The sequence below is a fragment of the Leptonotus elevatus genome, chromosome 9 (assembly GCF_054856555.1).
Source record: "Leptonotus elevatus isolate MCC_2025b chromosome 9, RoL_Lele_1.0, whole genome shotgun sequence".
NCBI lineage: Eukaryota > Metazoa > Chordata > Actinopteri > Syngnathiformes > Syngnathidae > Leptonotus > Leptonotus elevatus.
In genome coordinates, this window is record NC_141247.1 from 23,030,354 (window position 1) to 23,046,216 (window position 15,863).

Here is a 15,863-nt window from a genome sequence, read left to right on the forward strand (position 1 = left end):
CGTGCAAGAGAATTTCAACATATTGTTTGGTCTACAAAGAGATGAACTGCGCAGGCCTTAAAATTCCGTGTTAAGTGTTCTTGGTGGTTTTGTCACCAAGCCGGAAAACACAAAAGGGGAACAAGTAAGGCAGCAAAGTCTCCTTAGGATTCCGTGTCGAATTAAAGACTCACAAGGATAACACGAGCTACTACGACGCTTCCAGAGTGGAAATCTCACCGCACAGCATGCATCATAGATTAGTTCAGGCTCGGAAACTGCACAATTCGCGACCTCAGCGGAATGACTTTTTTTTTTTTTTTTTTTTTCAACAATCTCCATTGCACGCTACCCAAATGGACCTGAGTGTGGAGGTTCTGTCAGAGCTTATAAGGAGATGGACGTTTTGCTTCAAAGCGAGTGTCGCCGGTAGAAGGCTTTTTTTCTAAACACAGCTCGAGGCCCGAGTCTTGAGCGCAGCTTCTGATTTATGCTTCCTTCGGGCGCTTCGCAGTCAAGGAGGGATTCGATAGCGTGAACGCAACCGATGCGGAGTTTGACTTAACGCGTGCCTCGGGGATCCCCCGGCACCTCGACTTACCGTTCGTGGCACGCGATCGCTACATTTTGCGAAAGGTCCAGTCGCGAGGTTGAAGCGTTGCCCCCGAGTCAAGAGATTTTTCTTTTACGCGTATATTTGATGGCACGGCGGTTGCACTTTCGCAGCGATTATCTTGACAAACCTGACATGGATCCCCGCGTAATTGCAGCGCCGGAGGAGCTCTTTCAAAAGTGATGGCTCAATGTAAAGAAATGATTTACACGCTTTCAAGACGGGATTTTATTCTCACCGATGCATGTTTGTGTTTCTGCCAAGTGTCCTCCCCTGAGGATCCTTGACTAGAATCTCTTAAACCTTTGAGGATTATTGTCTTGTTTCAAAGCAAGCACCCTCATGCGGGTTTATGAGCTGCACGTCCCGTCTCTGTTTGTCAATTTGTCTGACTTTTTGTACATATAGCTGCCTTTCTGTCTGTCATTTCCATTTAGCTGTCTTTCCATCAGTGAGGCTTTTATGATCATGAATCTGTCTTTCCATTGTTTGTCCATCCATTGATCTGTCTTGTCTATTGATCTATTTGTCAGTCAGTTGGTCTGTCCCACTATTTATTTCTGTCCATCCATCTGTCCATCCATCCTGTCTGCCTGACTTCCTGTTTTGATGTATCCGACCAAAGGTTGGGCTGTTCTGTCCTTTTTCGTCCATCTAACTGTTTCTAGATGTTCGTCAGTTAGTCTGTCTGTCCATCCGTCAAATACAGGCAAGTATGTTCATCCATCAATTTTTATTCGAATTTTTAAGAAACGAGAAAATAAACCTGAATGCTACGTTAGAAATTCGAAAAAGGGCCCAAAATTCGCAACAACGTTTTTACGCTTAGAGGGGGTGGATTTTGAAGCGTATCGAAAAAAGAAAAATGCAAATTTTGGCTATGGAGACGGGTGTTGCGAATAACCGCTGGCAAGACCGAATACACGTCACACGTTTTGACCGGATATTACATCACACGTACGTTTGTAATAAAACAATGTCGGACGCTAAACTAAGGTATGTTTGGGGGGGGGGGGACGAAACGGAATACTTTTTGGAATTTATGAAAGAAGCGAATATTATTGCTATTTTAGATGGAAAACAGCAAAGAAACGCTATAGTTGATCAAACGGTCCGTTTTGCGCATTTTCATTAAATTTGCTTAAACATTCTGAAACAATTAAATGGAAACTTGACTATTGAAATAAGATAAACCACACTTTGAAATCTGGTGGAGATGAATGACAATAAAGTGCCAATCGGCCGTCACCTCCTCAAAGTCAGTGTTTATTGACTCGCCTGATTGGTGAACATAATCCTCTGTGTAAGCTCCCACCATTGTTCCGCAAGCATTCAAGTCCGCTGCTAAAATCAGTTTTTATTTATTTTTTATTTATTTTTTTCTCTTTTTATAAAGAGCTCAGTATTGTTCATTCGGAAATGTCATCATCATTGCTCTTTATTTATTTATTTATTTTATATATATATATATATATATATATATATTTTTTTTTTTTTTTTTTTTTGTTTGTTTGTTTTGTTTTTTGTATGTGTATGTGCGTGCGTGCGTGCGTGCGTGCGTGCGTGTATGTATTTGTTAGCTCACCAAAAGCCTATTAGAAAAAATCCCATACCGTTCACCTAAACCGAACACCGCCGTCAGGAGACCCGAGGGGACCAAAGAAAATCAAGGAAGGTGAAATCCAGCACCGCTGCTAAAATCTTAATGCTATAAATTAGCTTCGATTAATTCAACAATAACCCACACACACACGCACAGTCCTGTGAGCGCAATCCCTGGAGGAAAACACGCTACATGATCTCTAAAGCAGACAAGATGCATTGATTTTGCTTTGAGAAGACAGGAGAGGACACTCGCTTACCAAAACGTGACTCCAACACTTTCGAGGAAAACTGAACTTTTTAAAGATAATTTCAATACTACCCAGTCACTACATTCGTTTTTTTTTATTTATTTTTTTTTATTAGTAGGGACAGTCTAAAATGCTTAACCTAAGTGTGAAAAGTTTAAGGGCGCTTCATGTCAGAAAACTACTATCAATAGTCACCATCATTTGCATAAACATGTCTACTTGCCCACTTCAACCTCTAAAAACATCTGAACAATCGCCCCAATATAATTATTTTTTATGGGCACAAAAAGCGTTTTCGTCATTAAGCTGTAATAAGCACCTATGGAGAGGAAAACATTCATGTCCATAAAATTATTTTAAAAAATTTGTTATTTTTAGAATATTTGCAGCGGTTGAAGCTGTAGATGTCTACATAATTCTGATAAAAAGATTTATCACAGTTTTCTGACAAAAAATGACATTGAGTTTTTTTGCATTCATCGTTTTAGATTGCCCATTATTACAATAACATTCAACGAATGTGCTTCTGCTGACTTCCAATTGTGCAAAGACCTTGCAAACAATCACGTGAACGATGACACTGCAAGCAGGGACGTTTAAAACAAAGCAACAGTGACACCTGTTGATCGTTGTTGGGATTACATTTTCCTTAATTGTAAAAACAAAAGAACAACTTGAAAGTCTGCACAAGTCGGATATGATTTGCTTGTAAGGAATGAATGAATTAAATGTTATATTTTAAAAACTAAAATGAATAGGTTAGATAATTACATTTAGAAATGCCACAAGAGACCACTAAATAATGAAAGTAAACAGTCTTAAATTTAGAAAATCATACATGTGAAATTATATATATATATATATATATATATGGGATGGGTAATTTTTTTTAAAGTCATGACAACTGATACGACTTTTTTAAATGGAAAAAAAAGAAAAAAATATATATAATGATGAATAATAAATATCTTTATAAAAATTTAAAAAGTTTTGAAAGTCAAACAAAAAATGTAAAAAACAAACAAACAAATATATGGGCTGGGTAAAAAAATACATTTAGAAAAATTACTAAATAAAAAAATCAAACAGTAAATAAATTGCTTAGAGGCAAATATGTTATAAAAATGAACCGTGAGAAAAAACTGAAATATGTAAAACAAGAATATAAATAGGATTTTATCTAAGAGAAAACCGACTAGTAAGGTCTGCACTCGTGTCTGGAAAAGAACTTTACAGACGGTATTTACGGACCTCGTTTGACTTCCTGGTTTGTGGTTAAAGAAAAAAAAAACATAATTAAGAGAATACACTTGTGCTAAACTCATTTTTGTTTTTAGTAGACTGAGAGGCAGGAATTGAGGGCAGCTGTGAATCAAAACGATGAGCGAGGACCCGCAGCCCATCTGAGCGCTTCGGGATTGGACCTTGGCCAACGTCCTTCAGCAAAGTCCTAAACGGTTCCCAATGTGTTGTAATGCTATCAACCACCTGGCAAGAATAGCAAAATCCAAATACAGAGAAGACCATAAAGCGTCGTAAGCATGCATCTAGCATGTACACAAATCACGAACCTATGTTATATATACGCAAAACGCATGCTAGCACATAGTGATGTGACACATAGGCAAGCAAATATGCGCACTTGCATGTTGCACTCGCAGTATAAATTGTAACATCACCAAAATTCCACCAGAGGGCGCCACAGTTATTCAGTGAAGGTCAGGTTCATTTCATCAAGGAAAGGGAACCATTTTTGATTGCTATTCCTCTTCCATCTGTTTTGGATCTGTGTTCCTGTTCCTGGGTCAACCCATTAGTGGCCTTTGTTCCAATCCATTTCTAACCTTGTTCTTTCCTGTTCCATCCATTTGAAGCTTTGCTCGTATTCATGTTCCTGTGCCATCCAAATGGATATTTGTTCCTGTTCTATCCATTTGGATATTTATTCCTGTTGCCCTTTTTCGGATCTTTGCTCCTGTTCTTGGATTACCCATTTGAATATTTGATTTTGTTTGTGGACGTCAATTTAGATATTTGTTTCTTTTCCTCCTCCTGCTCCATCCCTTTTGAATTTTTGTTACTGTTCCTGGTCTGTCCAATTGGATCTTTCTTCTGGCTCTTGGTCCATCTATGTGTATCTTTATTCCTGTTCCTAGTCCACCTATGGGATCTATGTACCTGAACTATCCATTTTGCATCTTTGTTCCTGTTCCTGATGCATACATTTTGATCATTGTTCCAGTTCATGGACCAGCTAATTGCATCACCCTTCCTGTCCCTGGATCAGCTATTTGCATATCTGGTCCTGTTCCAACTGTTTGTATCATTGATCCTGTTCCAGGTCTGTCCAATTGGATCTTTCTTCTGGCTCGTGGTCCATCCATGTGTATCCTTGTTCCTGTTCCTAGTCCGGCTATGGGTTCTATGTCCCCTGAACTATTCATTTTGCATCTTTGTTCCTGTTCACGATGCATACATTTTGATCATTGTTCCACTTAATGGCCCAGCCAGTTGCATCACCGTTCCTGTCTCTGGATCAGCTGTTTGGATATCTAGTACTGTTCCAACAGTTTGTATCATTGATCCTGTTCCTGGACCATCTATTTTTCCTGCTTCTTGATATCTATTTGGATTTTTGTTTCTGTTACAGGCCCATCAATGTGGTTGTTATTCACGTTCCTACGCCCAGCATTTTAAACTTTACACATGGTCCTGTTCCTGGACATTCCATTTGTCTTTTTTTTCCTTGTTCCTCAACTGTCCATTTGGTTCTATGGTTGGTTGGCATGTAGATGAAGGAAGGCTGTTTTATTTGTGTTGGTTGTCCTTCAGCGATGCTTATCCCCAACAAAGCAAGCGCAGTGGCTCCATCAAAAGTGTCCTGCCTGCCTGTGAGCTGGCCAGCTTAGCGTCCCGCGGGACATAATCTGTCTTGACGCTCTCTCGCCTTGTGCCAGTCCCTTCCTTAATTCAATTACTGAAATTGATTTGTGTCCTACTTTGCATCCAGACAGAAAGTGAGCTGTCTCATTGCGGCATTAACAACATCGCTAAGTAACAGCACTAACGTTTTAGTAACTTGAGGAAGGTTGTAACTGCAGTAAGTCATTTGTAATCGTTGTGATATTATATACTGTAACATAATTATGTCACATTGATCGTTGTGTCTTCAACAACGTAACGAAGAGGCAAACTCGACGGCACTCAACTAAGGCAAATCACAGACAACAGTCAAGACATATTACTCCGCACATGCACGCAGTGACGCGGTATTTGAGGAGCGAATAACAGCGCTTTGAAAAGTAGATCCATACGACATTTGTAATACTTATTCCATTTAGATTGTTGATCCTGTTCCTGGACCATCCATTTTTATCTTATTTTCCATTTAGATATCTCTTCCTGTTGTTTTGGATGATTGCACTTGCACTTTGAGGGTCAACTTTAGTAGCAATGTGGCATGAAGTTAAATGAAAAGGTCAATTCAAATTTTTAGTTATTTTTAGTTAGAAAATAATATTTTTATATTTTGGTCACTAATAAAAAAAAAAATGTTTTCACCTACATATACAACATTTTATACTGTACATTTTTCTGTGACTTGCTGTAACACCTTTTGGTCGCTAGATGGTGCTACTTACCCATCTTTAAATGTGTCCCACCACCACGTCAATTGAAACTCTGGTGTTTAATATGGATACAAGTATGGAAAATGTATTTTATAAGAAAAAAATAACTTTGACAAAGAAACAACGTTTTTTAATCAAATTTTCACTCTGAATGTATTGTATTTTCTAGCTGTTATATTAAATCATCCAACAAATCATGTTACAAATTGTAATTATAGAAAAAAAAAACATATTTTCTTACTGTATATGATTGAATATGTGATTATTACATTTTGGCGAATGTTTTTGTATTTTAATCTTTTTAAAAGTCATTGCTTTGATATTTTGGGAGTTTCACTTTACACTCACTGTGATTTACAGGCGTAATAATGACTTGTATGAGGGGTATAATTACCTGCTTTTGCAACATGATTGACAGCTCCCGTAGTAGTGGGAACAGCGTGTGTGTGTGTGTGTGTCTCTGTGTGTGTGCGCGCGCGCGCGCGCGTAACAATGGAAAGTGACGGAGGCGGTGCGAGCGCGCTCAGCCCCATCCAATGGGATCGCCGCTGGGAGGGAGCTTGCCCCGACTCCAGCTTTGTTCCAACTTTTTTGTAGTGAGACTTTGCCGAGTAGCGGGGCAAATGTTGAGCGCAAGCGCGAGTGGACCGTTATTCGTATTCCTCCGAGCCTGCGCGCCCATCCTCGCTCCTCGGACCCACTTTTACGCACGGATACTTTGAGTGACATTTCCACGCGCCTTTTTTTTGGGGAGGAGGAAAACGTGAGAGGTAAGGGGGGAAAGTTTCTTGTATGCTGCAGGAATGCTTTTCACCTTCCCGTGGATGTTGCGTTGATGAGGTTGCGCACGTCACTGCTGGAGTTAAGAGCGCGAAAGAACGCCACCGTTGCAAATTTTAAGTTTTGTCACGTCCGCCGAGTTTGGATTATAATGCGCTAGCGTGGATGCATCGAGCTGCACCGGGGGCCGGCTGACCTGACCTGACCATGGCGCGGCTTCTCTCGCTCCTGCTGCTGCTGTGGACCCTGTCGCGCTACTCCGCGTCCGCGCAAGTCCGCCAAGAGTTCCGAGTGCCGGAGGAGCAGCCCGCGGGCACGTACGTGGGTCAGATAGAGACCCGCGATGGCTTCACGTACCGCTTCAGCGAGAGCCACAGACTTTTCGCCATCAACGGCAGCACGGGGGTGATCTCCACCTCGTCGGTGCTGGACAGGGAGCTGCTGCAGAGTGACGTCATCAACGTGGTGGTGCTGTCCAGTCAGCCCACCTACCCCACCGAAGTCAGGATCCTGGTGCTGGATATTAACGACAACGCGCCCGCGTTCCCGGACGCGTCCATCGTGGTGTCGTTCAAGGAGGACGCCAGCAGCGGCCGGCAGGTCATCCTGGACACGGCCACCGACTCCGACATCGGGAGTAACGGCGTGGACCACACCACCTACAGAATCGTGAGGGGCGACCAGCAGAGGAAATTCCGCTTGGATATCACCGTCAACCCCAGCGGCGAGGGCGCATTCCTGCACCTGGTGTCGACGGGAGGCCTGGACCGGGAGCTCGCGCCCTTCTACCAGCTCCTGATCGAAGTGGAGGACAAGGGGGACCCTAAAAAGTTTGGCTACCTGCAGGTGAACGTCACCATCCAGGACATCAACGACAACCCGCCGGCGTTTGAGCGTGAACAGTACCAGGCGAGCGTGTTTGAGGACGCCGCGGTGGGCTCCAGCGTCCTGCGGATCACGGCCACCGATCGGGACGATGGGACCAACGCGGAGATCAGGTATTTCCTAGACGAGGGCACCCCCTTCCAAATCGACCCCAAAGACGGCACCGTTATCATCAAACAAAGTTTGGATTATGAAAGCAAGAAGGAGTATTCGTTGACAGTCCACGCGGCGGACAACGGGGCGCCGTCGTTGTCCGGGAGGACGGAGGCAACCGTCAAATTGTCGGACGTGAATGACAATGACCCCGTGGTGAAGTTCAGGTATTTCCCCACCACGTCCAAGTTTGCGTCTGTCGACGAAAATGCACAAATCGGCACGGTGGTAGCGCTGCTCACGGTGTCCGATTCCGACTCCGCCTCCGCCAATGGTAACATCTCAGTGTCCATCTTGGGCGGCAACGAGCAAAGACACTTCGAGGTGCACGCGTCCCCCGTGCCCAATTTAAGTTTGATCAAAGTGGCCAGCGTGTTGGACAGGGAGCGAATTTCCTCGTACAACTTAACAGTGTCGGTGTCAGACAACGGCAAGCCGGCGGCGCGCTCGTCTTTTGCCAGTCTTGTCATATTCGTCAATGACATCAATGACCACCCGCCGATTTTCCAGCAGGCGCTCTACAGGGTCGATATCGGCGAAGACGTCCCCAAAGGCAGCTACATAAAAGGCGTCTCTGCAACAGATGGCGACTCCGGGCAGAACGCCAACCTGCGCTACTCGCTGGTGTCTGGAAACGCTTTGGGCTGGTTCTCCATCAGCGAAAACAGCGGCCTGGTTACCAGCGCCGCTTTGTTGGATAGGGAGGTCGCGTCCCAGGTCGTGCTTAACATCAGCGCCAAAGACCAGGGCCTGCAGCCCAAGATGTCGTACACCAAACTCATCGTCAGCATCACTGACGTGAACGACCAAGCGCCCGCGTTCACGCAGAGCACTTATCATGTTTCCCTGTTGGAGCACGCCGCCGCCGGCACCGAGCTGCTCGTGCTCTCCGCCTCCGATGGCGACCTGGGCGAGAACGGGACGGTGCGTTTCTCATTTGAGCCCGAAACGGCGGCCGGCATTCGCAAGCTGTTTCGCCTGGACGCCGCGTCGGGCCGTTTGAGCTCAGCCGGGGAGCTCGACAGGGAGGATCGGGCCTCCTACTTGCTCCACGTCCGGGCGGCGGACGCGGGCACGCCGCCGCTGCACTCCGTTGGGAAAGTCAACATCACCCTGAGGGATATCAATGACAACAGGCCCGTCTTTTACCCCGTGCAGTATTTTGCAAACGTGAAAGAGAACGAGCCGCCGGGCACTTTTGCCACCGCCGTTTCCGCCACGGATCCCGACTCGGGTCGCAACGGCACCGTCAAATACATCGTTACGGCGGGCGACACCTCCAAATTTCACATCGACGGCGACACGGGTAAAATCACCACGCTGGCGCCGTTGGACAGAGAAGTGAAAACCGCTTATCAGCTGCAAGTGACAGCCGCAGATGGCGGCGGGCTGCGCTCGCGCACCCACGCCGTCGTCACCGTGACTGTAATAGACACGCAAGATAATCCGCCCGTCTTTAGCCAGAGAGTTTACAGCTTTGTCATGTTTGAGAACGTGGGCGCGGGAACTGTCATAGGGACGGTGTCGGCCACCACGGTCGATCTGAACTCTAATATTTCCTATCTGATCACCGCGGGGGACCAGAGAGGGTTTTTTACTGTAAACGCGGCCGGTCAAATCACGGCGTCCAATCAGATCGACCGAGAAGAGCGGAGCTTCTATCGTCTGAAGGTTGTGGCCAGAGCGGGCGAAATCACAGGCGAGGCTTTTGTCAACATCACGGTGAAGGACTTGAACGATAACGCCCCCCGCTTTATTCACGCGGTGGAGCACGTGAGCGCCGTGGAGAACTGGAGCACGGGTCACGTCATCTTCCAAGCCAAGGCGTCCGATCCCGACGAGGGCGCCAACGGCGCGGTGGTCTACAGCCTCGAGCAAAACCCCCGAGGTCTGTTCCACGTTCACGAGAAGCACGGCCTCATCACGCTGACCGGGCCGCTGGAGGTCACCGCCGCCTCCTACGAGGTCGAGGTCTCGGCGTCGGACACGGGGGTCCCCCGGCGCACCTCCGGCATGGTCCTCGTGGTCAGCGTTTACGACGTCAACGACAACTCGCCCGTGTTCGGCCAGTTTTCCTACGAGGTCGCCATCCCCGAGTCGGAGCCTGTCAACAGCCGCTTCTTCACGGTGGAGGCCGCCGACAAAGACTCGGGGCTCAACGGCGAGATCGTGTACGGCATCGGCGGCGGCAACACGGGGGACGTCTTTGGAATCTTCCCAGATGGACAACTGTACATTAAAGCAGAGCTGGACCGGGAGCTGCAGGACAGATACGACTTAGTGGTGGTGGCTACGGACCGCGCCGTGGAACCGCTAAGTGCCGCCGTCAACGTCAGCGTGATCCTCGACGACGTCAACGACAACCGTCCCCTGTTCAACAGCACCAATTATGTCTTCCACTTCGAGGAGGAGCAGACGAGGGGCTCGCCGGTGGGCTTCATCCGCGCCGAGGATAAGGACTTCGGGCCGAACGGCGACGTCAGATACGCCTTTGAGACTCAGCAGCCCAACTTCGAGCTGAACGCCGTCACGGGGGAGTTGACGAGCACGCTGCGATTGGACCGCGAGTCGCTGGTGAGACAAAGAGGCGCCGCCGCCTTCAGTTTCGTCGTCATCTCGGCCGACCGGGGTCTCCCAAGACCCCTCAGAGACCAGGCCAAAGTGCAGGTTTACATACGAGACATCAATGACAACGCGCCCAAGTTCACCAAAGACGTTTACCAGGCCTCCATCTGCGAGTCAGCGCAGAACGGGACGCAGCTGCTGCGCGTCTCCGCCTCCGACGTCGACGAGAACAACAATGGACTGGTCCATTATCGCATCGCTGAGGGCAACGAGGAGGGACAGTTCGCCATCGACAGTAGCTCAGGACAAGTCACGTTAGTCGGCAAGATGGATTACGAATCGACGGCCGCGTATTCTCTGAAAATAATCGCCGTGGACGCGGGTGCCGCGCTGTCCTTGTCCTCCTCGTGCATGCTTAGCGTTAGCGTGCTGGACGAGAACGACAACTCGCCGTCCTTCCCCAAATCTTCACTTTCCGTCGACGTGCAGGAAAACATGAGGATCGGCGAGCTGGTGGCCTCGGTGACGGCGAGCGATGCCGACTCGGGCCCGAACGCCGACATAACGTACAGCATCACCGCCACGAACAACCACGGGACGTTCGGCATCAGTCCCAACACGGGCAGCGTCTTCCTGTTCAAAAAGCTGGACTACGAAACGCAGTCGTTTTACAAGCTCAACGTCACGGCGAGGGACGACGGCCGTCCCCAGCGATCCTCTTCTATTCCTGTGATCATACACGTGAGGGATTTCAACGACAACCCCCCCGTCTTCACCTCCGGGGACATCTTCAAGTCCATCCCGGAGAATCTGCCCGTCTCGGCCTCGGTCATGACCATCACGGCGCGTGACACGGACGCAGACATCAACGGGCAGCTGGAGTACGCCATTGTTCAGCAGGTCCCCAGAGGACGCCACTTCAGCATCGAACCCAGCTCCGGTCTCATCTACACCGCCAAGGAGGTGGACAGGGAGTTTTCCAACCTGTTTGAGTTGACGGTGAAGGCCACCGACCAGGCCGTGCCCTTCGAATTCCGACGTTTTGCCCTTAAGAACGTCACCATTTGGGTCACGGACGTGAACGACAACATCCCCACTTTCGTGTCCCAGAATGCGCTTGTGGCCGAGCCTAACATCGTCATCGGCTCCATCCTGACCACGGTGGTGGCTTTCGACCCCGACGAGGGGGAAAACGGGGAAGTGGAGTACGAGCTGGTGGAGGGCGACTCGGACACGTTCATCATGGACCGCTACAGCGGCGACATCCGCCTCGCCTCGCGGCTGGTGCCGTCCCGCCTCGTGTACACGCTCACGGTGTCGGCCACCGACCACGGCAGCGAGCGCAAGACCTCCAGGACGGACATGACCATCATCCTCCAGGGCCTGGACGGCCCCGTCTTCGCACAGCCCAAGTACATCACCATCCTCAAGGAGGGCCAGCCGCCGGGCACCAACGTCATCTCGCTGGACGCTTCCAGTCCGCGAGGCTCCGGCGGGAAAGTGGAGTACTACATCGTGGCGGTGCGCAGCAGCGGAAAGGCCGCCGGACGTCTCTTCACCATTGGACGCCACACGGGCGTCATACAGACGGCGGCGGAGCTCGACAGGGAGAAGGGTTCCGACCTCTACCTGGTGGACGTGTACGCCATCGAGACGGACGCCAGCCAGCCCAGGACGCAGCGTGCTGAGGTGAGTGCATGGCAAGCTTTTTTTATCCCGGGGAGACCATTTTTTTTATTGGCTGTTTGTTTTGGGAGTTCATGAACTCACGCGTCGGCATTTGTCGAAGATATTAATGAGATCAAGATCCAGGCTGGAATTGGACGAGGGTGACACACACAGTCCAAGTCACACACACAATAGAGCCACTTAATGCATTTGTCCGCTCATTAATTCACTTTTTAAGCACAGCTCTGTGGTTTATTAAACCTTCATTTGGTTGGATGCAGAGAAAGATGGCGTCTAATATGAAATTATTACTTGCAGTATTGTCTTAAGACTCTTATCTCCAAATATGAACATACACTTTATAAGATACATGTCTTCATTTGATTGTTTATTTATAAATAATTGAATTACAAATGAAGTTCGATTAATTAATTAATTATTTAATAAGAATATAAAATACATAAAAATAAAAATATTTTTTACATTTTACTTATATTTAAAATCATTATTTACAAATAAAGAATTTATCATTTGTTAAATGAAATTAATATATATATATATATATATATATATATATATAATTAATGTAATTATAACAAATTTAAGTATAATCAACTAACCCAAAATTAAGTACAATATTTGACATTTTAAAAAAATATTTTTTTTAAACATTATTTTAATTAAGACGAGATAAATGTTTTAATTGTATTATTTATGTTAACTGAAATAAATGAAATATAATAACCAACTATTTAATCAAATAAAAAAATAAAGCAACATTTTTAATCTTTTTGTAAAATTGTAATATTTCAATTTTTTTTCATTTAATAAATAAATTAACCAGTTTTTTTTTTTTTATGACATGAGTAATGCAAACGTATCCAGAATTCTTATTTATGTATTGTAAATGCTCGGTGGGCAAGATTTGGCCCCTGGCCCGCATGTTGCCCACAACTGCTTTTGAAAGTTCATTACTCTTGATGGCTTTACGAAGTGTCTAAGAGGGAGTTATTGAAAAAGGTATGCGCCATATTTGTGTGCTTTGTGCGTGCCAGTTCTAGTTTTGAGCCCGGGGGCTGTTTTGCCACCGGGGGTGGTCCCGGCCGCTTCCATGACATGACTGAGAAGTTCTCCACAGGCAATAAGTGACCATTAAAATTGGCCGACCTCTTAAGACGATGCTGAGGGCAGAGAGGGTGAAATCGAAACGTTGGCCCCCTTGTTTTTGTTGATGACGCACCTTTTTGAGGCCATTCTTTCTCCTCCCCTCAAATGAATAGCAAATGTGTGCCCAAAACGAGGCACACCTGCGTGATGGAATGAGAGACGATATGCAAATTGTCACTTTCCTGTTGTTGCAATGCTCTGTTTTGAATCGTTGCTGATCAATCTGACAATATGTTTATTATTGCGGTTGTCGTGTGACAGCTGGTTCTAATATTTACTGTATTTAGCGATATGAGGGAGGTCAAAGTATTCGAAACAGCTGTTGGTATAATGCAGACTTACTGTCAAAACAGAACAGCTCGCTGGTAGACGAGCCCAGTGTCCCTCACCGGGCACCCGAACAGTTGTATGATGGATCTCCCATTAATATCAACTCATTCCCTCTCAGCCATCTTCACCGAAGCAACCTCCTTCGCTCCCGGCTGTTTTACTGGATTTTGACAGATTTTGCAAGGCCCACAGAATATTGTGTTCTATTGCTATAAAAAGAAAGGATAGAGTCCATTCTTTCATCAGGAAAAAAAGTATGTTTCTATCTGTTTCCGATTTGCAGCAATTAGCATTAGAATAAAGCTAAGTGTCATCATTATTAACAGTGGGGAAAAGAGCTTGTTGCAACATGGTTGATCTCTTATACTCTGCTGCCACCTGCTGGCCGTTTTTGTAATAACTACCATTGCTTCAAGCATTCTCTTCAGTTCAGAGGCTGCATCAAAGCCTTCTGTATGCTATAGCATTAAAAAAAACGTAGAATTACGTCTTTGGGAGCATGGTAATATATATTTTTAATAAAAGTATAATATAAAAGATATAAAATTTGAACTTATTTTTACGTTTTTGGGAGCAAATTAGTTAAGGAGGAATATAAATATAATATAAATTTGTGATAATAAGATATAGCTACATATACATAGGGATGGGTGTCAGGCCGATATCGGCCTTATTTTAATCCATTTGGTCCCAAAAACATATAAAAACATTCTATTTTAAATATTGCCATGGTCCCCAAAACATCTTTATACGTTTCTTATATTTTTTTATGCTAGATCATACAGAAGACTTTGATGCAGCCTCTTACCTGAAGAGGTCGCTTAAAAGCAATGGCAGTTATTACATAAATGGCCAGCAGGTGGCAGCAGAGTATAAGAGATCAACCAGGGCCATGTTGCAACAACCTCTTTTTTGACACTGTTTTCAACAGGAATGTGAATATTGATGAAATTTAGCTATATTCTAATGCTAATTGCTACAAAACGGAAACAGATACAAATATATATTTAATAAGTCTTTTTTTTTTGGGTAGTTTCCATATTTTTACAGCAATAGAACACAACATTCTGTGTGTCTTGCAAAACCAGTCAAATTCCAGTAAAACAGCCGGGAGCGAAGGGGGTTGCTTCAGTGAAAATAGCTATGAGTGAATGAGTTAATAGGTATAACTTCAAACTTATTTTGCTGAATATTTTGTTTTTCGGCCATTTTGGAATCTCAACTTTTTCTTTTTGCCTTCCCGCTTTGCACACCTAATGAGACACGTCATTCCCAGACTTTCAAACTGGAGATGCTTGAACTTCGTCACCCCCGCCCGCCGCGCCGAGTCAAGCCGAGATGACTTTACCTTACCTCGGCTCATCTGGCCGCATTACGAGAAGCGTGAGATCCAATAAAAAGTCCGAGCGGTTCACATGTGGAAATGCGCTCCGGATTTATTTTTTATTTTTTTATCGCAGTTTTTTCGCAGCGTAAACCGTCGGACTTAGACTAATGTTTTTCCAGCAGAGTGTTTACACGGCCGATACCTGGTTGCGACTAGAGAGGGCGGTGGTAGTGAGAGAGTGTGGGGGGGTCATGACCCCCGTCACATTTCCGCCCATGAGGGGAAGTTGGCTGCGCGTAAACCTGCTGTAAGAGCTTTTGTTTTCATATTGTGTGTGTGCGTTAGCGTATGTGCTTGCGGATCATGACGTCCTTTAGAGATTGAAAGAAAGTTGGACGTAATAAGCACTTGATTTACTCGCCGCATTTTTCCAAAGAATGGAAATTCCGTGTTGAATCTGAGTGTTTGTGCTGCTTCCTGGCAGGGCTGATGCCTTTTTTTGGCTGTACACGCATCCATTGTTGTGGAATGCATTGTCATACTCTTACGGTGGATGTTTTTTTTTTTTTTTTTTTTTTTTCTCTCGCTTCGATCCAAGTTGACATCCATCACATCCTGAAATGCGGTGGAAGGAATCTTGTCCTTTTCGTTTGTTTGGATATCGAAACACGTTTCCCCATAAGAAGGAATGGAAATCATCCATTGACACTCGTCATCTTTAAAACCATCAATTCACTGCACAGGCGATATTTTAAAGGGCACATAGAGTATTGTGGTAAATGGACTTTTTAATGGCTTGTAAACAATTAGATGCCCCCCCCCCCCCCCCAGAGTGCCTTTCCATCCATCAAGTGTGCAATGAAACAAGCAAATACATCTTTTGTATGCTGCCAATATCTGAAAACGATTTGATA

At 45.7% G+C, this 15,863-nt stretch overlaps 1 protein-coding gene across 2 annotated transcripts in view; it reads left to right on the top strand.

Moving 5' to 3' along the window:
• Positions 1-6,697: 6,697 nt before the first annotated feature.
• fat4 (FAT atypical cadherin 4) overlaps positions 6,698-15,863 on the top strand; it is a 107,739-nt gene continuing 98,573 nt past the window's right edge. For both annotated transcript variants that reach the window (XM_086085014.1, XM_086085015.1), the window contains exon 1: positions 6,698-12,146. In XM_086085014.1, the coding sequence (XP_085941140.1) occupies positions 7,062-12,146 (5,085 nt within the window). In that variant the 5' untranslated portion in view covers positions 6,698-7,061. The remainder of the gene's footprint in view (positions 12,147-15,863) is intronic.